General features: G+C 35.9%; 1 protein-coding gene across 5 annotated transcripts in view; it reads right to left on the bottom strand.

The window, feature by feature from the left end:
* The window catches only part of LOC145660515 (irregular chiasm C-roughest protein-like), a 745,900-nt gene that overhangs the window by 26,373 nt on the left and 692,600 nt on the right, over positions 1–26,927 (bottom strand). For all 5 annotated transcript variants that reach the window (XM_081725676.1, XM_081725677.1, XM_081725678.1 and 2 more), the window contains one exon: positions 3,890–4,026. In XM_081725676.1, the coding sequence (XP_081581802.1) occupies positions 3,890–4,026 (137 nt within the window). The remainder of the gene's footprint in view (positions 1–3,889; positions 4,027–26,927) is intronic.

Below are 26,927 nucleotides of genomic sequence, written 5' to 3'. Positions count from 1 at the left end.
TCAGTCTTTATCGGATATTACTTTGTCAATTGCTGAAATCTCCGCGCTTCACATTTTTACCCCTTTTCACTCCTCTCAGACCTTTTGGTATCATGTTATCCTCCAAACACTTCCGTAAGAAACGTATACGATATTTCTTAGACATTTCTTTCTTCTTCCGTCCTTCCAATTGTTCTCCCTCCTTTTCATACACAGAGTAATTCTGGTATTTTTGGAACTACGTATAACTGACCAAAGCAAACCTCACAGTTACGGCAATAATGAGAAAATACCTACCATAAAGGAACCTTATTCTATACCAACATTCGCAAAAATTGCGGAGTGTTAAAAACTTACAAGAAAATCAATTATAACTACTTTTCCTATTATCGTAAATTAGAACAACAGATTTTGCATTACGGAATGAGATTAACCCTTAACGGTTCACTGCTTCCGGCACTGTTTGCAAAACAATATATCCACAGACAACTTCCCGCGAAAAATTTACCAGAGTTGTTACCAGGGGCAATAACTGCTACCATCGCGGAAAGTAAGTACACAAATAATCATAACGAACAATACCTGATACTCTTCAAACGCAATACACAAGATCAAACAAAGGTGTAGCCAAATGGTTACGAAAACTCGTTAAGGGTTAAAGGTGTCTGATGAAGGCAATGATATGTTGCCGAAACTGTAACGCAGATTAGTAATAAATAGTGGGTGTTTGGTTCGGTGAGATTTTATTCGTTATATGTAGTTTCAAAAGCTATAATGAGCAATATTGAACTACCATGTAGCTACTGGTCTAAACTATTGTTATGAGAGTCACGCAAATGGGCCTTATAACATTGTAATGTAGGTCCGTTATTTCACATGATAGTTTTTGTACGAAAGTGAATTTTTTAAAATTTATTCTTGCAATACATGGCTAGAGCAATTATCTCGGCCAAGTTCGTTAAGAGTCCTCATCCCGGCGAAATTAAAATACCACTAATTTTGCTGTAATTATGTGATATCTTCAAGTAGATAATAGATAATCGAAATGTGGAACAAGACCGCCCTAGAAAATATCGTTTTACATGAGATACCGTTATCACGATTCACTTATCTGCTTTCGATTTCGAGCCATTTTGAAAATCGGCATTTATTTTCGCGTTTCTAAACGGCTGAAAACGGAAAGCCACTAGGTGACTTGTGATAGCGGTACCTCACGCAAAATAATATTGTCTAGGGCGCTCTTGTTCCACATTTCAATTATCTTTTATCGATTTGAAGATATCACATAATTACTGTAAAATTAGCGGTATTTTAATTTCGCCGGGATGAAGCCTCTTAATGAAGTCAATCCGTTAACATTTTCACGGTTAATGGTGACCTTAAGGGTGGCTATCCATATCTCATTGTCTACTATTGAAACGAAGTTAGTATAAGTTACACATCAAGCCGTTAGATGGCAAGAAACATCTTCTAGTAGTTGACATCTACAGGACGAAACAAACTTCTAGCGCCTCTTCCTTTCATATATCTTTCTTGCTCATATGCTAAAGTTCATAATTTTTATGTATAACAATTTTAATTATGAAATATATTAACGATATCCAGAGTTGGGGTAAACATACATAACTTATGTGCAAAGACACTACAATTACGCAGACCCAATCTTGATTACACTACCCCGCCCGCTGGTACACTTTTTTCATAGTGCGTTCCAATCAAAGAGCTTTTAGATATCGGAATGCCCTTTCTGAATAAGAGTTATGCATTGGATGCTGTGTACTGCTAGGGATACGCAATCTATCTATATATATAAAAGAGAACGCACAAAATCCTTTGTCCGCTCATCACGCTAATACGGCTGAACCGATTTCTTTCATTTTTGGGGGGTTGTTAGGATTTGGACCCTAGATGGTTTTTATCATATCACTTTAATTTTCAATTAGCAGTGTCTTGAGATAATTGACCAATCAGGTGTTCATACGTAGAAAAAATCCTTTGTCCGCTCATCACGCTAATACGGTTGAACCGATTTCTTTCATTTTTGGGGGGTTGTTAGGATTTGGACCCTAGATGTTTTTTATCATATCACTTTAATTTTCAATTACCAGTGTCTTGAGATAATTGACCATTCAGGTGTCCATACGTACAAATCCTTTGTTATTAGTTCATCATATAAAAATAAACGTACTTATATGCAACCCGCATGACCCTGTGACTCGGCGGGTTAACATAAATGACAGGCGCTATAAATCACTTGAAAGCGAAAAAGTAAAAATTATCTAAGTAACAAAGTTTATTGCGTTCCGGGATGACCGCAGCGAAGCGGGGCGGGTTGGGGTGACCGCAGCGAAGCGGGGCGGGTTAACATAAATGACAGGCGATATAATGTTAACATTAGTGCAATCTTCTATGGTTTTTATCATATCACTTGAAAGCGAAAAAGTAAAAATTATCTAAGTAACAAAGTTTATTGCGTTCCGGGGTGACCGCAGCGAAGCGGGGTGAACGCTGCTAGTTGGTTATACAAAGTTAATCTTTGTTGTTTTAAGGATTCAACTACGTAAGATCAAAACTAAAAACCGTGCCTTGCCAGCGATTGGCTTCGCACGCCCGATCCTTGAGAATGGGTTCTAGATATTCCTTACTGCATTCCTTGGCTGAGAAAGCTCTATTCATTGAACGAGTATCATGGACACAATTGCAAATAAACAGCCAAATACGTAACTCAACCGTTTGGTTCACGGCCTGGTATCTCGGTAGTACCCAATACCTTGTGTGGTAGACTCTTCAAGTCATTTTGGGCCTAGACTTGGTTGGTCTTCGCTCCTGCAAATACGCCACTGCCTATAGGATAGGTGATAAAGGTCTAATAGTCAACCCAACCTTTACATCCTTCTGGGCAGAACTGAACAAGGCTAGAAAATCGTACCAGTATCTGGTTCTAATTCTCGTCCTTCCAGTTAAAGAGTATTGTTTGTTATTAGTGAGTGTACTGTCTACAGAGAAGCTTTGCAGTTGAAACTATGTAAGTTGTTTTACAATTCATTATATACACTTCCGTGGACATATTTGAACTACAGTTATTTCACCCAGCTTGTGGAATTTGTATATTTCCTAAAGCAAATAAATACAGCCTATCTGCAAGGAAATAAACTATTTTGTTTTACTACCTTGCAAAATATAGGCTGGACTAGTGACTACGGAGTCTTTAACTGGGAAACGATTACCATCTCTCTGAAGTCTTGGCCAAGGCCTTCGTCACATCGTAAAGTTAAGAACATTAGTTTTGAGAATATTAGTTTTGAGCTGAATTTCTGTTCCTGATTATGATTTTGCTGCTCGGATTACAACTAGTTTGCAAAGATTTTTGCTAATTATTTTTCTAAAGAACAACTTTGGTTCGTTACTAAATTTTGCGCTAAGTTTAGTAACGAACTAAGTATTGCCCACCAGCCACACTTTTTACTGCCTACCAGTGTCGTGCCGTGGAAAATCAGTGCCCGGAGCGAGATTATACGATGGTGCCTTCCCCTCGTACATATGAGTGAGGTCGATAGACCAGCCTCAAAGTGCTACCATGATTGGCGTGAAATGGAAGAACATTTTCAAAAATAAACTGCTTTCCCTTGATTCTCACTTTTTTCTTCCATTTTATACATCTTTTCTTTTTTCCTCCCGAATTTTGTGCCCTTTTACTTCGACGCCCGGGCAAGCTCGCCCCCTCCCACGTCACGGTACTCCTGTCTACCAGAGTTTATTATTTTATGAAACCGTTAATACATAACAGATACAATTTCTTATAATTTAAACATTATAAAATAAAAATCTCTATCGGATTCTTACACTTAAATTAGATTTCGATATTCGTTTTGTAGCACATTTAACTTAGTGTTGTTTAATATGTTCTTACCTTTGCAGTTTTCGCACTTTTTCCGAAGTACCATGTAATATCGGCAGGTGGATTGCTATCTACATCACAGGAGAGAGTGACTAAACTGCCCTGTTCTGCTTGGACATTGCGTGGGGTTTGTCGGAATCTAGGACCATCTGTGAAGAAAAATTAACAACACGGTAAATAAAAATCAGCATTTTTTTAAAAAAAAATGTCTTTATTTAAACAATTGCACATGTGTAAAATACAATAGCTAGTAAACAAGAAGACAGAAAAACTGTCGTGTCTAGACAGAAAGATGTGTCATTATATAGTACTAATTTTTATCATCTAATTTCATTAGGGTATTTATCATCATCATATATTTTGCGTAAATATTGCAGAAGAAAGCAACGTTTATTAAAATAACAATTGAGCCTTGAACATGTAGATCCAGGGGTGAATCCAGAACAGACTCCAGGGAGACGGTGGGGGACAATGAAAGAGTCAGTCTTCTCACTCTTAACCGGGCAAATTTAAACGCATTACGATAGTTCGAAATCCACAAACTGCAGGTCCGAGTCTCACGTAGTTTCTGTGTTGAAATGAACGCTGAACTTTAATCCTATCAACCATCGTTTAAACGCGGCACACCTCCGTAACACCCGCTACTCCGAATGGAGGCTTGTACTTTTACTAATAATATAATAACCGAGATACAGTATCTAGGTAAAATCACTTGTATTATTTTCGAAAAGCAAAGGAAAATACTGTAAAAAAAAATATTACACACATAAAAATGTAACTAGTAAGATAAGACGGTAACAAACTTTTACAGGCGGCGGTATAGACAAGATTCTCAATTTGCGACAAATAGGCTACCTACCAAATTATGATATAATACTTATTAATGAAGAAAAAGAAAAGTTCTAGTACGTCTATTAACATTTGCATCATGCTAAGTATTCCTATTTCTCCCCCTCACTCGTATTATAATTCAATAGCTACAATAAAACAAGCAATGAAGAGTTTGGAGATTTTAACCTCTCAATCTTGAAGAGGTCGCGGTATCACACGGTTTACAGGAGTTTAAACTATATGAGCTAATGGCGTATCCATCAATAGTTTCCTTTCTATATAATGGCTCCTTCTTGTGTAGTAAGAATTGCCTGAAAATTGTTTCACATACATAGTTGGTAGTGGCACAAGAAGTAGATATACGTATTACTGCTATAGTGGGGCCTACTGATGACTGACTTGATTTGAATTTGAAAACTGATATAAATTCCTTGAAAAGAAAAACACGAGAAAATAGTAGAAAAACCGTATACTCTTTTTCTTGTGTTGATAACGTATTTGGGGTTAGATACTTATTAACTAAATTTATGCATATATAAAAGGTAGCGAGAAACGATTTAGGCTATACAGTACATGCAGTGTACGAATTAGGTTATTGATATTGGGGGAGAAGGATAAAATGAGGCCTAACAGTACACTATGGCATGAAGGTTCAATAATTCAAACTGAGACAATGCTCTGCCCTCAGCATGCACAAATATGGTCATCTGACAACAATAATTTAAAAAAAAAATACTAAATCGGTAATCTTTGCAACAATAACTACATATTGCCTGCAATATTCACACCTAACCTTTCCAACTGTGAGTTTAAGGTTGAAAATGTCATATAGGGGTTTACATTTCCAGATCCATACATAACTTCGTATATATGTTGTCATACAAATTCACCGACGACGAATTGAAGGGTATGAGAATACGATAGCAAGTGACAGCTATAGATACAATAAAATAATTACAATGAGTGACAATGAAAACAGGAAAAATGCATGTGTGAATGTGTATATTGAGGTATGAGTAAAAGCCAAAAGGTGAATAGTTTATATCTTTCATTTCTAAACACAGCTAAGAGATTTAAAACAACATGGAAGGTCAAACTCAATGGAATTTGACAACATTCTCAATCTTATCACTAAACATGCTTTGGGGAGAAACAAATACCTCGGTAGGGGTGCTTCAATTAGTATTTTTGGGGGATCAAAATGAAATTGAAAGGGAAATCAAGGGTGTAGATCTTGGGGGCCGGGGGAGCTCATGTGGGGCCTCCCACATTGTATCCATGAATATAACATATTTGACAAAATTTGACTGCAATTTATCTTAAAAGATTCATGTATGCTAACTGCATCTGAATGTTCCCCCCAAATTTACAGGGAAATCTGTGCCCTTGGGGAAAAATCCCCTTCGTTCTCACCGGTAATTCGCACACTGCATACAATATTATAATATATATATTTATTTAGTACAACACCATATAAGTATTCAAATTTATCAGGTGAGTTATTATGATTAACTTTTTTTTCTCTCCCTCTACAATGAGACTAGGCCAAAATATTGTTGCACATATACAAAATATAGTTGCGTTAGAGGTTATAGAGATACAAGGATACATTTAGTTCGTTTTCTATTTTCCTTAAGTGAGAAACGATGGAGCGGATTGTTAGCTTATTAAAAAAAAAAAAAAAAAAAAAAAAAATTCTCCCATTCGCTAACAACTTTCCTGTCATTGGCGAAAAGTAAGAGCCCATAAATTATACAGTTTAGTGAAAGTAACAGTAACAGATTTGGAAGTTTTTTTTTTTTTTTTTTTAATCCTCCATTTCTCTCCCTTCTTTCATATATTACACTACTACTACTACTGTATTCCCTAAAGGCTGAAAAAAAATACACTCTCAAATATGACCTCGAACTTCTGTTTGACTACCAGGTATACGAATAAAATAAACACAACGTTTCGATTTCTTAGCCAGGCGAGCCAGCTAGCAAAGCAATAAGAAGTCTGATTTAATATAGCTAGGGAGGGAACGAACTTTGATTCTCATAAAGCGTCCCTTACACATAAAAGAAGCGGAAGTAAGAAATAAATAGTATTTTCTTGCAGCATTTACACTATATATATATATATATCCTATCTAGAAGATTTTTGTGAAGTTCTATTTTTTCTAGAAAATAAGGAGTCGACCCTCCCTTCTCGATCATTCTGTTCGGCTCTCAAGAAGAGGTAGACTTATGAAAATGGAAGGTTCTCTTGAGGGTTGTACACGATTCCTTCCAGAAAAATAACAAGGTAGGGTTTTTAAACAAGGCTAAGAGTAGAGAGAGAGAGAGAGAGAGAGGAAAGCAAAGCAGACAGGACTGTAGTAAAGATTTTTTTAACTTTCTCATTCCCACACTCTGGACCTATTTTAAGCATTTACTTACTACTTTTTCTCTGTTTTCATTCATTTTCCGCTCTCTCTCTCTCTCTCTCTTTCGCGCGCGCGCAGTTAAACACACACACACACACACACACAATCAAAAATGCCTCAATAGTCGGTTACTTTGGAAACATTTTCTTATACTGTGTTTATATAATGTAGCTGTCCATAGCTGTTCCTTATTTACTTTCTTTTTCGCCCAGTTATAAAAGAAAATGTACCGCCCCCACTAAACTGAATTTGTACATTATGTATTTTCTACAAGAGCCATTTTTGTTTCATACTGAAAGAAATTACAGGATCAAAAAAAAAAAAAAAAAAAAAGATTTCCTCTACCTAATCCGACAGTAGTCTACAAATTTCGTACATACTATACCTACAGCGTGTTGTTATGTGATTTAAGTCTCTCTAGCAGTTTACATACAGACTCCTTACTGTACGTTAATCTAGGATCAGAATTTAATTTCAAATGTAGACCATTTATTGTTGATCAGTAATTTTTTAAAGTTGTTCATCCAGCTCTCTTGGGGCGAGGCGGGAAGAGAAGGTGTGGAAGGGAACAGGACATATATGGTGATAGTGGGTCGTGGCTAATGTTCAGTGGACCCATCGAATTAAAGCCCCGGTTGTGTTTCGGGATCCATGAACATAACTGTCCTTCATAGACTTGGTATTCCATAAGAACGCAAAACTCAAACTGAAAGTAGTTCCGCGAGAAGGAATTAGTTTTTTTTCATTAACTGTAGTTTTTTTTTTTCGAGAAAAAAGAAACAAAAGAACCGGACATCTACACCTTTTAAAAAAAAAAATGCCATACTTTCGCAACTTAATGTAGGAAATTGTAACTCTTTGAGTTGAAATAAAATTGACCGAAGAAGGCCCATGCTTGTTTTATTTAATCTCTAGATAAGAATAAAGATCTTTCTCAAGAAAAATGGTAGCCAGTTTTTTTTTTTTTTTTTTTTAACAGGACTGTACATATATAAAGAGAGAAGAGAAAAGATTTGTGCGTATGGGCTTTAAATGTCAAGTTGTGTGCAGATAACAACGTTACGGAAATTTAATTTTGTTAAGAACTCCCTGTTAGGAAGACAAAAAACTTCAAAACTTCACGAAAAAAAGGTTATACTACAGTATATAGTTGAACGATATACATTAAATGAAAGAAACAAAATACATAGCTTAAATTAAAAGGATAAAAATTTGAGAATAGCAAAACTTCACATTGTCTTGCTGACAATTGTACTACAGAAAAGAGGCCATAGTTGTAACGGAGAAAATAAATGAAGTTTTTTTTCTTCCCTAAGTCGTGGTGAAGAGATTACAAGGTTCTAAATTTTCTTCTAATCCTTTGCCCTCTCCGAAAAACAAATTAGTGAAAAGAGAACGTACAGTTGGATAGTAGAGAAGGATAGGGTAGAGTAGGGAGTAGGACAGAGAAAAGGGGACCGGATTCAGAACAGAAGAAGGGGGGGTTGGCTAAGGAAATAAGGAGGTGGTCTGACTTGAAAAGTCACCGCTTGGCAGAGGAAATTAAACTCTGTCGACCTCAGAGGTGGCTTCCGCTGGGTTTCATATTAGTTGCTGGTATTCAACAACCTGTCCAAAAAGAACGAGAGAGAGAGAAAAGAAAGGAGGGAATCAAAAGGTTTCTCAGTGTTGCAAAGTCTCAACAAACAAACAAACAAACAAAAAAAACTGTAAAACTTGTTTTCGCATTATTCAACATAAAAAAGGGATAATGTGTATTGTAGTTGATTTTTAAAGGCGAACATTATAAAAACTTACGATTCCTAAGCATAAACGTGCAGCCTGAAAGGGAAATTTTGTCTTCTGAAAATATCAGGTAAAAATTGTTGCTGAATACGTAAATAGCGATTATACACGTATATAGGGCCAAAACAAATAGTTGAGATAGATACGTCTCCGACTCATTCTAATCCATAAAAGCACGGTATATATATATATATAAAAAAAAAACTTGTTAGCTCGTACAACAATATAACCAATTTAAGGTAAATTGTGTCCTTTTTTAAAATTAGGATCACATAGTGAGATTTCGTACGTCTGTCAGTTACTCTACACGACAAATCTTTAACGAAAGCTAAATTTTACATTCTGTTTTATTGTTTTTTTTAATAGACAACTAAAACGACTTCCTCGACCAAGTTCATTAATACAGTCTATTCGTTAACATCTTCATGAGTAACGGAGATTGTAATCGTAACTAGCCATATTGCATTTTACCTTTCCTAGCTTCTATGCAACCTGCACTGCAGTGACGACGTTCGAGGGGGTAAGAGGTCGAGCTCTCCCTGTGAGGCTATGTCTGTCGTCCCATACTGCTTTCCAGTTATGATCTGTTATATAGGTCAACTAATATTGAACTATCCTTCGGTGTAGAAAACAATGTTACCCTCCACAAATTCTCTCTCTTCCGTAACCGCCTGTAAGAAAGCTGGCGTCGTTCCTGCGTTTTCGTTGCGTTTTTTAAGCTGCGTTTGGTTTTGCGTTGCAGCATGACAGGGGGAGATTTTGATTCGCCCATGCAGGATATTTTGGGCGTAGTGCAGCATACATTCGCTTCAACTGTTTGTGGAACAAAGGTCAGCATTGATACTACGGCTGTTAGGAACGAACTATAAGTAAATCATCATCTCGTAGTTCCAACACGCACAGAACATGACTTAACGCTCGAAACGACTCTATTGTGCTGCCAAAATGTCTTGAGCCGTGGCGAAAATGCGAACTAAAGCTCACCCCCTCACACACCCACGTGTTGAGCCAATAAGGGTTCAGCTGTTGCTAAGCGAGAGAAAGCGAGTGGAATTCCTTCAGCCGATAGCAGCGCTTGCACGAAAGACTAGGGATCAAGTCAATGTGGTATATCAATAGTTGACAACCGGTTCTGGAAGTTGGTGCTTGCTTAACCGCTGTTCTTTTGAATACTCCAATCTTGGAAAAATAGCCACTTTTCGTCGTATGTGACATCTGTTTCAAGAAACGCACATCACGTGCATTTTACAGTTGTCCGGTATACATACAATCTCTTCTGGGCCTGAAGTGGGCTTTCACAATGAGGCAGATCCTGATGATCTTCCCAAGTTCATGAAGGAGACGCACTACCAAGGATGTTATAAATAGAGGATCTGCCCACATGTATCGCCATCCTATTATATCGATGAAGCCAGAAAACAACCGAGCATCGGCACGTCTGATTGGCTACTCTCGTTTCCGCCATCGTCTGATTGGCTACTTTCGTTTCCGCCATGATTGTTGGCTCAAAACATTGCGATCCTATTGGGCAGAATGGGCAGAGTAGGGGTGGCGAAACTGTGACGTATGGCTTCAAGATTTTGTTGTAAGGCCAGATCCTCTATTTTATAAGATCCTTGCTCACTACAGTCGACTGGATCATGTCGAGTTGGTTTGATAATCGCCATGTGCCAAGTGCGCCCATGTTATGGTTTCCAAGGGGGGCAACGTTTCAAATATAGTTTCAAATTTTGATGTAACTAATGTAAAAATTCTATTGGGTTTTCGATATTCCCAAGTACAATTTCCTCTTGGGGGGGAGAGCGCCCCACCTTACCCCCCTGATGGGCGCCCTTGCCATGTGTTGGTGGATAGAGTTTCCACAATAGCGTGTCGTATCACCCAGTGCCATAGATGATTTTCGATATTTTTACAACCTATACGAAATTAATGAAACCAATGAGTTGCCGTGCTGTGGTTCATTGTGCTTTTCACTTTTGCATCACAAATGTTTCGGGTTGCTGCCGCGGCGTTACGCCCGAGCGAGTTCAAATTTATACACTAACAGTTGACGTATCAGACGTTGTTAAGCACTCGTCGTCACTGCCACTAAAAACTGACTGAAGATATTGACGGAGTGGCACTATTTGTGTTAAACAGTCCGCTTACCACACTACTTCTTGGGCCAGTTTGACCTTCCACTTAGATCGGTCATGGCATATACACGTGCGCCTCCTATTTAAGTTATTGAAATATTGCAAAACTTATGACTTACGCTTGTACATTAATGTAATCTATGCACAAAATAACATCGTTTTTATCTGGCATTTCATTCTTGACTTATGGTCCTCTATTTATAAACTTTCGACCAATTTTGGTTCTTTGTAAGTCCGAATGACACATTTGTGCACCCACGGTGTTGCTTTATATTATGTGAGGATTCAGAACTTTTTGTATCTAAACATACTGTGTAAATTTTACACGACGCACTACAAAAAGACACTTCGATTGCGCTATAGGGTCTCATCAAAAGACTTTTTTTTTTTTTAATAATAATAAAGTAAAGCTTCAGCTATAGTTGATCAACTAGGATATTTTGCTTTGTCATCATGTAACTTAATTTCCCTTTCCATCTCTACTATTCTCCCCCATTACGAAAACAAAATACTTACTTTGTTTTGCTCTCGCCTATATGGCATTAATCACAGGTATTCACTGGCCATTACTGTATTCGGTTGAGCTTCGAACAATTTAATAACAACGGAATGGATTCGTGTAATCTACCTACAAGAGTTCTCTTTAAGGGAGAGCTTCCTTTGTTACTAGGCTTCTATGACATTTTCAGAAGGCCATAAGATAGGGGAAAGATGGATAGATAGATAGGAGGTAAGGAACTGAGGAATGTGTAAAAGGCTAGGAAGGAGGAGGGGAGGAAAAGCGTGATGATTTGATGTGAAATGTGTGACATGGCAATTAAACACCCAGAAAGAGCGTACGGAATGAGAAAACATCATCAGGGATGAAATAACACAGAGAAGAGAAACGATGTTCTCTTCCCTTCGTTGTTTAGCTTTCTTTTTTTTATTGCTAACTGAAGCTTTAAACCATTCTTATTATCAACTCCAAGAGGGTAGAGTCAAGACAAGATAGGGAAGCGTTTTATATGAGTAGTTAGTTATTTTCCGAGCTGTTAATGAACAAATTAACTGGAGAAGCGACCAACCTCAACCCCCTCACCAACACACATGGGGAAAGAGAGAGGAAATGAATTTTGTTCCCCTCCACTCCTGCCTCGGGTTCTTTTTCACGACCGGACCTCGGAAGCCGCACTAACGATATTCGAGTTAATAAAACTTCAGTGATGTATAGCTGCAAGAGAAGCGTCTTCTTCTCTTTTAACTTTTTAACGTGTAATCTCTTCTTTCAGATTAGCAAATAGGAACGCACAGAATGTTAAGCTTATGTCATATTTAGACCAGAGATGACCGTTCTGGAACTGAAGCTTGCTCGAGCTCAGGTTTATTACGATCAATGGGACTCTTACTCGCTCATGTTCTAGTTGAATATGTTCACATTTGCTTATGTTCGCGCTCACTATTTTCAATGCTCTGATGTTCTAGCTCACTATCCCCATGAGGCTCACATTTGCTCATGCTTTAGTTCACTATACTCAGTGGGGTTCTCACGCGCTCATGTTCGCGATCACTATTTTCAATGTGTTAAGCTCTAGCTCACTACTATCAGTAGGAGTCACACTCGCTTGTTTTCGCGCTTACTATTCTCAATGCGCTCATGCTTTAGTTCACTATCCTTGTGAGGCTCACACTAGTTCATGCTCTGCTCACTATCCTCATAGGGCTCACACTCGCTTATTTTCGCGCTCACTATTCTCAATGCGCTCATGTTCTAGATCACTAATTCCAAAGAAGCTCACGTTACCTAAAACTCTCACTTGTTTATCTCAACGAGACTCGTTCCAAGCGTGGGGGGCCGCGGTGGCTCAGTGGAAGAGCATTCACCTCCGGTGCTTGGGGTCCCGGGTTCGATCCCAGCCCCCGGACTGTGTGCGTGGGTTTCCTCGGGGTTCTCCCGTTCCCTCCCACTTTCTTCATTCCACCAGTTCATTCATTACTCATCATCACCGTCTCCTTTAGCCTAACCGGCATAACCGTGGGACGTAAAACTCAAAGATTTCATTTTTTTTCGTTCCAAGCGTGATCTTGCGTTAATTAATTTCATCAGGCTTGCGGTCAGGAAAGGTACGATCTAGTAAGGTAGGGCTGGACTGGTGGGTCAGTAAGCTGTCTGCCTCTCTAGGGGGTTCACCTCAACACAAAACTTTATTACTCCATATGATACGATACGAACATGAATTTGTAAATGAAGCATGGAATCGGTTCACTAAATCACAATAGCAAACAAATAAATAAAATAATCTCTTAAATTAAACGAAAACATGATCTGGGCAAATTACAGTCAATTGTCTACTACTGTATTAAGGCCCCCAGAAATAACATATATTTCTTAAGTCTCTGAGCTGTGTTAGATATTGTTCTCTCAATTTAACTTTTGGAGCATGGAATGAGGGCCCACAATATCATTTCTAATAGAACTAAAAAATAATTTAAGATGTTGCTGCTTCCCCATAATCTGAGGAAACATGTTTCCTTAAGATAAAACATAAATGTAACTTAGGCTCTACTTAAGTAAAACGTCAACTAGGGCCCTAGAAGCAATGAAAATGTTTATTAACGTAAGTTTTTAAATTATAGGTTTGGAGCAAAATTGTCATGTTGTTTTAGGGGGTCTAATTTCATATTTTCTAGATGGTCCAACTATTAGTGCTTGCTCCCGAAAGAAATATTCAAGTAACGGAGCTGGTTCGGGCTCATTAACCTCAATGTACAAATATGCATTTTGGGTATAGACAATGGTGTATTTAGGGAGGTTATCTGGCTCAAGCTCCCCCTGATATAAATTTGTTAGTTTTTCGCATCCCACATAAACAATAATCCTTCTTACCATTTATAAGAATTTCATTGACTTTCCATTTTCTTAAGATCTTTGTTCAGAAATAATACTGTATTTGTCAAATTTCATTCCATGTAAGAACTGCGTTATTTTTTCTTTCTTTCGTCCACTCTACTCTTTGTTTCTTTTTCCTTAGTTGTTACTTTCTTTCGTTTCTCGTATCACACTTTCAACCGTTGTTAATTGTGATTCAAGTCGGCCGTCATCAATAACACCAAAACTAAGAGGAGCTGATAAGCAAAACCGGTGTTCCACACCAACTTGCGCGGACATCAACATAACGGGACTTTAGTTGTTATAGTAAAGAAATATTTACATCGTTTAGTTATAAAGAAAGGTGGTGGAATAAGTAGCCCAGCAAATTAGGTAAGCGAAGATAATGCTTCCTTTTTCTTCTGTGAATAGAATAAAAGGTTAGATTCACTGCTAAATTTTTGTATCATATCACATAAGATTCACCAGTCTGCAATTCTTGCCATTAAAACTTCAATTTATGCATAAATTAAAATATATTTAATTCTCAAACTCAGGTGGGCAATTGCCCCTGCTTCTCAATGTTGTGCATAGCCCCCCGAAAGAAAATCCTAAATACGCCACTGTGTATAGCTGTGCAGAGAAGTAAAGAAAGAGACTTTTATTAAATACTTCATGTGAAATAATGCACAAAATAGGAGCACAGCTAAAGAAAACAATGAGATTTTAATGTGAGTATGAAGAAGAATAGAGAAACATGATGAAACGAAAAAAAGCAAAGTATTAAACAAAGCAATGGAAAGAAAAAATCCAATGATGGTAATTCAAAAGGGAGTAATAATAAGTTATAAAAGTGCTGTTTAAAAGTGAAAAATGAGATGAAGTATCTACTTTAACGTCCAATGTTTATATGCCAAAAAGGTGAAAAGGGGACAGGTGATTAATTATAATAATTATTATGAACTGGTAGAATGTGAATTTGTGAGGACAGGGAAGAAACCCTTAAAAAAAAAAAAAAACACGGATACGAGGTTGCCCTAAGATCGAAGCAAGAACCCCTTGAACCAGAGGTAAACACACTACCATTGAGTAATAGTTTTTCAGGAAGTGGTTTACGAAAATACTGTGAAAGGTAAGTCTATAACAGATATATTACAAGGCAAAGAAAGAGGAAGAAGATAGAGTTGTAAAGTAATAATTCTAATATCGTATGTAATGTATGTAAGTAAGTGTCTCAATCTACAATGAAGTGACTGTACAATAGTTAATACGTATGACTATCCAATACGGATCCGGATACACAAGAAGTCAAACCTAGAACACATTCTTAATGGGTTCATTATATTGTAGATAAATAGATCCCTTCCTCATTTTGATTCAGAAACACCTATATCAAACAGTAATCCATCCTTCGGTTGGTTACTAACGTGTCATACGGGCTATCACTCTTCTTTACAGCTAGCGACCGCTTTGCTAATGTTTAGCCTCTTTATTAACTCTACACCCATATATCAATGTCAGTACAACGTTCCACTCACATATATTCGCTTCCCATAGCTTAGAGCCTGACCCCAAGTGAGGTGTATTACTTCTTCTATCCATTATAACTGACGTCACTCATCTTCGAAGGAAGTTGGATATACAAGGATAAGATGAGGCAAACCAACAGCTTTATACAACGAAGGTAAATAAGCTTAAACAAAAGAGTAGCTCAAATTTTATCGTACAGTAGTCTTCAGAAAATTTACTTCTTTTTATCAATATCCTATGTTACTGTCCGTGTAACACTTCATTGAGCTTTATTATTATTTATCCAAAGTGTTGCCAAACATTTTTTCCTCAATAATAAGTGTTTCTATTACACACACACACACAAAACTTCACCTTCTATGACCTTTTACAGTAAATCTTAGTTATAACTACAGTTAGTCGTTAACTTGTGACCAGTTGTGTAAAGGTTAGATGTCTGAACTATTATAGAAATATAAACAATTCGTGAGAGTTTGTACGACCACCACAAATTTCGTACGAATTCTAATCTAGTGCATCCGCAACCTATATTGTCGATCGATCATTAATCAAAACAGTAGGCTATCAACCCCCCCCCCCCCGGCCGACTTACAATCAAGTCGTCGTATGACCGTAACCAAAGTTGGTTGTTAGTTGACAACTAACTATACTAGTGATGGAACGAGATTACGAAAGACATGATCTACTATAAAGGGTGCAATCCAGACCTTTTCTTCAGATTTTTAGACCTCAGCAGGGTTTGAACCAAAGACTACACGCACAGCAAGTATTCGGGTTAACGATGAGTCCTCGAAGGAACTATATTCTTGAGAAAAACACAAAATCTTCCACGTAAAAAGATGGGTGTGTTGTCTCTAAAGGAAACTGTATAACAATTGAAAAATTAAGGTTTATATTTGGAGATAAGCAGTCGGACGGTTAAACTGCTTTATAGGTAGTAAAAATAAACCTTACCCGTTTCCTAGTAGCACATACTTTCTTTGTAGCATATAACAAGACAAAAAAAAATAACATTTTCTTCCTGAAGTTTCTCATGGCCATCACAATAAAAACTAAATCAAAGATAGAGACTTATTGCGATTTGTTTTTAAAGAAAACTGGACAAAAAATGAAAAAATAATCTTGATATTTGGAGATAAGGTTTATCTTTACCGCCTGTGAAGCAGTTTAACCGTTTAACTGCTTATCTCCAAATACCAAGGCTAATTTTTCAATTTTTGCACAGTTTTCTTTAGAAACAAATCGTAACAAGGTTATTTGATATATTATTGTGATGGCTATGAGAAACTTCACGAAGAAAATTTTATTTTTTCTCGATATATGCTGCAAAGGAAGCATGTGCTACTAGAAATAACTGGTAAGGTTTATCTTTACTGCCTGTGAAGCAGTTTAACCGTCCAACTGCTTACCAGTTTTTTTTCTTTTTTTAGTGGAAAATATTTCCTTTGCAGCACAGAACGAAGAAAAAATAACATTATTTTCTTGAAGTTCCTTATAGCCATCACAATAAAAAGAAAATCAAAGATAGGTCTTGTTGCGATTTGTTTCTAAAGAAAACTGTACAAAAATTGAAAAATTAGGCCTTACATTTAAAGATACAAGTAGTCGGACGGTTCAACTGCCTCACAGGCAATAAAGATAAACTTTACCATTTCTTTTTCAGTAACACATCTTTTCTTTGCACCGTGTAACGAAAAAGAAATAATATTTTCTTTTTCCTCATGAAGCTCTCATAGTTGTCACAATGAAGAAAAAATAAAAAAAAAAAAAAATAATAAGGGAAGAAACTATAAACGGCACCAGACACGAGCGAGAAACACTTAAGCCAGCAGAACTTTGGCTTTTGGAGAAAGAGTGTAGAGTAAAAACAGGGGGGAAATACAACCTCTTGTTTTTTCTTCTAAAAAATAAAAGTGAAAAGAAGAATAAAAAAGTGGGACAGTTGGTGGTGGGTGCTGTGATAACGTTAGCGGGGCAAAGGGTGATGATGGTGAAGAGTCGGAAGAAGGATTACTACCATCTCCGAGATCAGGACAAGGCGTGTAAGAGGATTGACCGGCCCCGTTACAAGAGTTCTCATAACCTAGAGACTTACACACTGAGCACGTATAAAACCATGTATCCAAACTGCTCCTCCTCTCTCTGACAGCGAACACTAACTCGTGACGTGAGTTTTGGATTCTAGATTACGCACATTCACTCTTTTCTTCTGTCCCCTTACATAGTCAGAAAAAAAAAATGGAAAAGATGAAACGTTTCCCCTTCGCTTTTTCTAGATCTTTATGAAGAAAAAAAATAAGCATCCCTTGTCTCCAAGTAAATATATGACTCAAGAAAGCCGGATCCCAACATCACAGGAAAAAAGCTTCCTTTGAAGCATATTGTGTGCCAAACTGCCAAACGAGGATCGTTGTTATCAGGAGTAAAGCTTTTCTCAGAAAGGCTTGGACGAAACCTTCCCCAAATTTACTATTCTTCCCCCCCCCCCTCAAATGTAAGTTTCTCTACTCCAAAATGTAACATCCTTCAGTTTGAATTTACCATTTTCAACTAAAAATTGCGTCCCTCATATATTTCTCGGGGTTCTCCCATTTCCATCCACTATCTTCATTCCACAATTTCATTCACTATCAACATCACTGTCTTCTTTGGCCCACATGGCTTAACACTGGGACGTAAAACTGAAATATTGAATTTTTTAAACTGAGAGACGCTCATCATTAGCATAGTGCAATAGCCTTCACAAGTTAAGAAATAATGGCACGCATCATTCAATGGATCTCTATCTAAACTGAAACCAGAATCTAAGACAACCAGGACCAGTGTCGGGGTTTGATAATTCTCTCTTGAAGGCGAGATATGTTGGTGGGGAACGGACTACAGGTGAGGAATTATCTTGCATAATTGTCTGTGCACCTGCAAACGGCACCGGATTTAAGCCCGTGGACATAGTTCACAACTCACGTTAATTATAAGTTTTGTTCTTCATAATCTCCGTGAGGTACCTCGTGGCTAAGCGATTAGCGTATGCGCCTCTGACGTGGAGAGACTCGGGTTCGATTCCTGATGGGAGCTCATGGGGTTCGATCCCACATTAAGCTGTAGGTCCACGTCTCATGCAGTCTCACTCCTGAAAGAGATCCTTAACTTAAATTAAATCAAATTCGTAATCTTCATGTTGCGTTAAGGACATATTTTATATCTAGAAACAAAACCCATACATCAAAAGGTACTTACCGTATTTGATTAACGAGTAGAGTGTTTGGAAAGCATGAATTAAGTGTTTGGTTTAAAAAAGAAATTAAGCTTTTGCCGTCCGTAGCAGATGCAATGGCATTCTTGTTTGGTGTAACTTAGGATAAAAGCAATACAATGTAAATTTTAAGGCTTACAACATTTAATAATATGAACGTTATTTCTAACATTGAAGATTAATGTTTTTCTTTTTTTTCCTTTTTTTTATTGATACGAGAATACACATTCTACCGACTAAAAGAGGAGGATAATAAATAAGAAAAAAAAAGAATAATAATTTAAAAGAATCGATCAAATGAAAAGGGTAGAAAGAAAACTCGAAAGACATGGTGTTGTGCACCCGGGAGTGCTCTACAATTAGGCTTTTACATTCCTCTAGCAATGATAACATACTATAATTATGGGTCACTACAAATGTCATGCTCTGCAGCGCCATAAAACAAACAAACAAACAAAAAAAAAGTATCTTGGTTATCAAGAAGGTATAACTACATGATCTTGATCAATAATTATAGTTACCGCTGAACTCTTCAACAAACTAATGGAGTCATCTGTAAGTTTCATGGAAAATTTATGAACGGATAGTAATTTTCCTACATTTATGTTTACAGTATTGGAAAACCAAGATGAAATAATTAACGTAATTCTCTATAATATAGCATAATCAACATAATGCAAGCACAATAACTTTTCCTGTTATTTTCTTCGCAAAAATATGTTTGCAAGCCCTAGAGTTATATTGAATTAAGCCCCTTTCCCTATCCTCGCTATAAATTCATTGCAATTTTCCCTCGCGCTCTCTGCTGTACACTTTAGGCTTCGAAGTTTCATAAGCGTACATTTTAATCATAGAGTAATTTGTAACTGTTGAGAGTTGGAAGAAAGAAAGACTGAAAAAAAAAAGTTTTAATATTTCGATGGGGATTTAATGAATCCTCTCATATTCCACTGTGGATATAAATCACAGCATCCATTACCAGCTATTACCATTCAATAGATGGTAACCAGGCGCCCCCACTTTATCCGCAACATTCGATACATTGTTTCCGGTTTTTACTTTCTTCCCCCTTCAAATATCGTTCGCTAATCCAATCTTTTATAAATCCCTGTGTTTTCCTCATTTTTTTACGATCAGGTAAAATTATGTTAAATATTATTGTATTACAATAAACCATAGTTTAAAACCATGTAATGTCTTTTTATTTCAATAAAATGCGAAATTGTTACGTTTTTTTTTTTTAAAAAACTACTAAAATAATTATCTACAAAGCAAATATTATAGAAATGATTATCTAAAAGAAAAAAAAACTTTTTATTCCTTATAAATAAATAACGTCGCCTGTTTATTTCAAGAGTAACATAACAAAGAAATCACTAACTTTTCAGGAGAAGCGTTTGAAAGTTTTGAAACGCATTGAAATAAATACAACGTAAGAACGAGCTCCTCCGTGACTAGGCGGTTAGCGTACGCGTCTTTGGCGCGGGAGACCCGGGTTCGATTCCCGGCGGAAGCTCATGTGGTTTGGATTTCACGTTAATCAGTAGGTCCACGTCTCATATAGTCTTGCTGTTGAAAAGGGACGTTAAACTCAAAATCAACTCAACATTAACGTAAGAACGGCACAAGTGATTTCTAAACGCCTAGTTTTGGAAGCACATCTGTGATTTTTTTTTTTTTTAACCAGAGATAGACATCAAGATTAGTTTTCATTTTCTGCCCATAAATCAATAAAGGCTGTTTTTGAGTTATGTCACTTGAAATAAACCGGCGATGTGATTTCTGCAATGCTTTCAATAAATAACTTTTCTGTTCGTTAGAGTCAAATCTTGCAACTTAAATTTAAGTTACTTCCATATTAACTAGAGCTCTGAAATTTTCTGTTTATTAAAGTCAAATCTTACATCTTACATTTCAGTCACTTCCATACTAATACAGAGCTCTGAAATTTTCTGTTTATTAAAGTCAAATCTTGGAACTTAAAATTTCACGTAATTTCACACCAACTAAAGTTCTGAAATGCTGTACAGATATGTAAATTCAATTACAGTACAGCATTTTAATATAATTTTTGCTGGAGCTTATATTTATTGGAAAAAATGTTGTCTCATTTAAACCTCATGAGAATCAAACAATAGTCTTGGGAACTGGACCATTAAACTTCCCAATGTTGACAGTATTGATATAATAATTGTGTGTGTAGTCATACATAAAATTCAACGAAAATACAGCCGATTTTCATTGTTGTATTATTTAATTATATTTATCTTATTTTATTATGTGTATTTTAATATACTTGTCTTCTTTGTTTAAAATTTTGTCTTTTCTTGTGATTTAGTGCCTTCGGAGCTACAGAGTGTCCGTAAAATCACGCAAACCGAACTTCGGAACGTCAAAACTTTCGAACCATAAGTGTGAATGAAATGAAACTCCCGCCCAAAGAAAGCCTGTCCTTGTAGGTATTTTTGAGATATAAACAATGCGGTGGAGGGTTTGATGTTTGTTCTCACGAATCCTCGAAACATACGAAGATGAAGAAACATTTTCATGTAACGTGAAAAATCAGGAATTAAAGGTCGTTGTGAATTTTTTTTCTGGGCAAATGGTTATGCTAATCGGTAAGCTGAATAGGAATGTATCGTTCAGAAATAACGACACATTGACACAAAGTGTAGACATCCCTCGGCTTATAATGGCGTTACCAACAAACAAGAGACTTGCATCTCATTGAGGAAACGTAATAATCAATCAACGCCGGGCCGTGGTTACTTTATAAAGATCTAACAAACTTCGGAGCTAGATTACAAATTTCTTCAATGGCTGTCACCATTAATATCGTAATCAAGTGACTTCTTTGTATGCATGTTCATGCATAAGTTTAACACAGACGTACCGATTTTGATTATTCTTTCTCAGTTTCAAAGAGTATATACACCTTTCCGTAGATTCCAATAAATTTGATCAGGATATAATTAGAGCCTCTGGAGTTAGATTATAAAACTCATCAACAGATGCCAGTGTTAATATCGTGTTCACGTATAATTTCGTAACGCGTACACCCACTTATATATAGACTCTCCACTCACCCCTGCCAGCGTTTGCTTAACGACTTAAGGTAGTCGTTACTGCTCCAGATAATTTCGATAGAATCTCTACTTTTGTTTCGAGCTTTCTCTCTTTTATTTGTATCTTTATTGATCCTCAATAGCTTGAGGTGTAGTTATATTTTTCATTTTACTATTATTTTAAAATATATTTTAATTTAATTTAAAAGACACGTAATACACACATGAGATACTGCACAACAAACATAACATACGTGCTATATATATATATATATATATATATATATATATATATATATATATATATATATATATATATATATATATATATATATATATATGTCACACGTTTCGTAAGCTGACCCACTTTATAGGAAGTTAGTGTCCTACTTTTAGTTTAGGTATGTAAAATAAAATACCGGGGTAACAAAAAAGTGGAAAAAATAAGCGACTTCAAAAACGCACTAAAAACAAAAAAAAATAGTTTTTTTTGAAAAAACAATATTAACCGACTTCAGCACTAAAACAGAACAGAAGCACTAAAATGCAGAAAATAATGAAATGCTAAAAGCAGAAAATAATAAATCATTTAAAAACACAAAATAACTCATTACTATTATCTATAAAAATTCTTGAAGTATGTGCCAAGTTAAACACATTAATGCCTAATAAAATTACCATCCAAACTAATCTTATATTAGCCACTAATTTGTTTGGGTTTGCACAGTCATTTTTTAAATAGATAATCTTCATGAATTCTTTTCTGATTTTACGTGCTTTATTGATGTTAATATTTTCTGTTTTTAAGTGTTTTATTAATATTACTTTCTGCTTTTAAATGCTTTATTATTATTTTCTGCTATTAAGTGTTTTATTAATATTTTCTGCTATTAAGTGTTTTATTAATATTTTCTGCTTTTAGGCGCTTTATTAATATTATTTGCTGCTTCTGTTTTATTATTTTCTGCTTTTAGTACTTCATTATTTTCTACTTTTTAGCATTTTGTTGAAATGTTAATATTGTACTTTATTTTAAAAAAATATCCTTTTCGTAATAAGAGGAAAGAGATCCTTCATATATTCAAATGTCGCTTCACGAAGCGGCAAATTCAATTACAAGATACGGGAGGCAATGAAATACAGTGAAATATCTGTATTAAACTGAAACATATATTTAGTATTTAGGACAAATAAAAGAAAATGTGATAACTTTAGGTATTCCTCGAGAGAACTAAAGTTGTGTTCAGCTGATACACAGAGGCTTAAATTCGGAATACGCCTGTTCAATATTTGTTCTGTAGATTGCATGCCTTCGCTATCTCAAATTTTTTTCCTCCCCCCCCCCCCAACCAGAATACTATGTGGTTAAATATTGTTAATGTCCATTGCATGTGGGTTATCTATATTAACATCTTGAGCCGAACGCAAAGAGTGTAAGCATGGACCGTTTTATTTCGCAGCCAACTTCCTACAATAGATAAGAAACTTTTGCTCTCGTCTACAAAATGCCTATTTATCTCTTTTTCTCTTTTATTATTATTATTCTTAGTGTATTTTAGATCGTTTAAGATCTATGCGGAAAAAAATTCTCTATGACTTCCTATACATTTTCTTAAGAAGCGAATAACATGATATTGCGACAATTATTAGGATTATATTGGTGTCCAGCAAGATTCAATTTGACCAAGACAATTTAGGTGTAACAACATTTATTCCTGATTGTGTACCTAGGAGGCTAACTGGTTCTGTGGCCTTAACTATCATAGAATATGAAATTTCAAGAAAAGAAAGTGCGAATAAAACAGCCTAAAGTTTCTTTTCAAGAGACAAAGGTTTAATATGCAAGTAGATTCACGGAACATGCAAAGCTTAAACGGTATTGTCTCGCAATTTTAAAAGTATGTTATTTAGTAGTAATTGTGATTATTTTCAGTTGCTATGTAGTGAGATCTGTCTGATATTTTCAGTTTTACAATCTGCAGGAAAAGAATTCCGATAAGGTTTTATGGAGAAGGCTCATCATAGGCGAAAACCCCAAATAAGTGAGAAAAGATAGAAAGAAAGAAGACTGAGAAAATCTGTAGTGTAATATTGAAACCCCTATTAAGCCAAAATGTAAAGGAACCCCTCCAAATAATATCCTGAGGTTGCGTGGAAGAAAGGCTCTACGCTTGCTTGGCTTCGGCACGTATAGAGGTTATGTGATCAATACTATCCTCTATTAGCTCTTATTCCACATTTCCTAGATTACAGAAGTTTGTTAAACACTTAAGCTGCACTGAAACTGAGGTAGAACGAAACAAATTCGCCTCTATCGAGCATCGAACCTAGGCCGTCCGATTAGCAGGTAGATGCCTTTCTAGCTATGCCAGCAAAGCCCTTTCTATCCATGTATAACATACAAATAGTCTGCCAATTACAGATATTAGGTTCCTGGGTAGATTGGTAAGTGACGCGTAATCGAAGATGGACATTTTCTTCAATCCTCGTACAATATATATTAATCAATCTTAAAATGTTTCTGGCCCTCAGCTTTAGTACTAACCATCAAGTGAATGAAACTTAATATCTATTGTAATTAATTCTAGGTCTATGAAAGCTTCTAAAAGAGATTAAACAAAATCCAACCCTATGTTACCTTTTCCTTTCCAAAACTAATTTCTCTTTAACCTCAATTTCACTCCTCCTCGTGAATCATTACTCATTATCAGCACGTTATTGGCTATCAGAGTAAGCAACGTTGTCCACCTTTGTGTGCAACGTTATCTTCGTGTGAGGCGTTCCGCATAGTAAAGGCAAACTCAATAAAGGCTTGTTCGAAATAAAAAAAAGAAAGAAAGAAAAGAAACTCAAATTTCGAAATCACTGTCCATCGTACCAGTGATGTGTTCCAGATAGTAACAATAAACTTAACATTGGATCAATATTATATTATTATATACACTAAAACATATATAACAGCTAGTGTTCATGTTCATGTGTCTATTTTTGTGGAAATCAATCATCAATCCATATTGAGACTACTGAAAGATAATTTTGAGCGGCTAGAGAACAAGTAGTAAGGATTTTTCTTTTTTTTCTTTTTTCTTTTTTTTTTTTAAAGGAAAGAAACAAGCTTTCGTTGGGTTTGGACTTACTAACCGGAACGCCTCATATACTTTTCTTTATATGTAAGTGTCGTGTTATCTAGGAGTTTCAACTTCTCGAGATAAAGGAACCTTGTAACCTTGGTCAAAATCATTTGCTGAAAAATATTTTCCCTTTTTTTTTTTTTTTTTTTTTGTCACGGTATCTTCAATTAACGCTTTTATAAGCAAATGTAACACAGAATATGTTGATAACGAGTATCATTCGAAAGAAATGCCTTCCATCTTTGACACTTCATTTATAGTTGAGGAGGACTTTCATACATACGGTTGATATTCGAATCGAAAATGATGATATACCATAGGAAATCAAGAGTACCTTTGAATGAATTAGAATGAATCGTGGCTTATGTTGGCTTAAGTAACATCACGATTCATCACCACATAACCTATCCTATGCCAAAACAATATAGTCAAGATGGTTAACATCCACTTCCCTAAGTTCCTGCTTTATATATCTTCTCAACTTCTACGTTTGCTTAAAGCTTAATCAGAATACAGACGGAGAGATACTACGAGAAACATTTCATTACTTCAATAATACTTCCTTTCTTACATATATAAAAAAGCAAGCTTTCTTTAATTTTCCATTTAATTACGGTAGAACAGATGAATTGAATCTAAACTTAAGATAAAATATCGTGCATTCGCTTTTACTACTTGAAGAATACAATAACAGTGTAGTGAATAATATCGGTATTTCACAATCTCGAGAGAGAAATTTTAACTTCTTTCGGAAACTCTTAACGAAGCTGTATATCTCCCTTAAGCTTCTTAAATCAGAACATTCCAATATTCTCTTCAATGGAGCGCGCACAAACAACAACAAAATAATAATAATAATAATAATAAATAATGAAAGATATCTTTCTCCTGAAGACGAAGGGTTTCTTCCCAGTAAATTCCTCTTTCGATATTTTTTTTCTTATAGAATCTTCTTTGATAAATGCATATAGGTGAACCAGAGCGAAGTTAATAGCACATATTAAGATAGGTTTAGAGAGAGGTTTCGTTCGTTTTATCCTTATTATATATATAATATATATATATATATATATATATATATATATATATATATATATATATAATCTTTATTCTTCTAAAAGAAATAAGATCAGATCCATAACTACTAGTAAGTAAGAACGTTATACAACCACCAATAAGGTTATCCTTTCTTCCCCCAAGAAAGAGATACACAGAACATTCAGCATTCGTTTGTTCAAACCTTTCCTTTTTTTTAAGAACGAAAAAACAAAAAGGAAAGTACAAACGAGGAAGAAAATAAAGACACTACTAGAACGACTCTTTCTGTAGCAGGCCTACCAACTTTCTTCCCTTTTATGAGAGAGAGAGAGAGAGAGAGACAGAATGTGTGTGAGTGAGAGTGTGTGTGTGTGTGTGTGCGCGCGCTACTGTAGTTTTTTTTTCCTATCCTTTGGTACGAAATTGCTTCTGTTGTTTGAAGACAGATGAAGGCGGAATCCCGCACGAATCCCACGAAAGAAAGAAAGCAAGAAAGAAAAACTTGACTGAAAAGAAAGGAGCAAGATAAAAAAAATGAAACGTTCCCGGGTCCGCTGTCGACTTGGGATAAATAATCAACGAATCTTCGTGGATCTTTCGCAAAAGACTGAGACTTAAAATTTTTACGAAGGTGAAATGGGCAGGTTAAAGAAAGGGTGAAGAAAAAGAAAGAAAGAGGAAAGAAGAAAGGAAGTTTTTCAATTTTCTTTTCTTTTTTTTATTCTTTTAACCCTCTTCTAAAACCGTCAGTGTTTTGCCTTTCAGACGAGAACCAAATACCACCGCATATTTCAATGTGCAAACAAGACGACCAGGAGAAAAGAAATTTCCTTCTGGCTTTACTTTCACCCTCCTTAACCCTCCTCCCCCTCGCTTATCCTAAAGCTTTCACAGGGTTTAATATTTATTAGAACTGTAAAAATGGGTTATGAATAATAAACGCTGAAAGGAAAAGTGGGGAGAATAAGTTATTCTTTATTATCATGGATAATATTGATGAAAGACTCTGTAAATTCTGTGCTCTCCT

Source organism: Thermobia domestica, chromosome 9, assembly GCF_964235325.1.
Source record: "Thermobia domestica chromosome 9, izTheDome1.hap1.1, whole genome shotgun sequence".
Taxonomy (NCBI): Eukaryota; Metazoa; Arthropoda; class Insecta; order Zygentoma; family Lepismatidae; genus Thermobia; species Thermobia domestica.
Note: the sequence above shows the minus strand (reverse complement) of the source record. Positions and strands in the feature narration are given on the sequence as shown.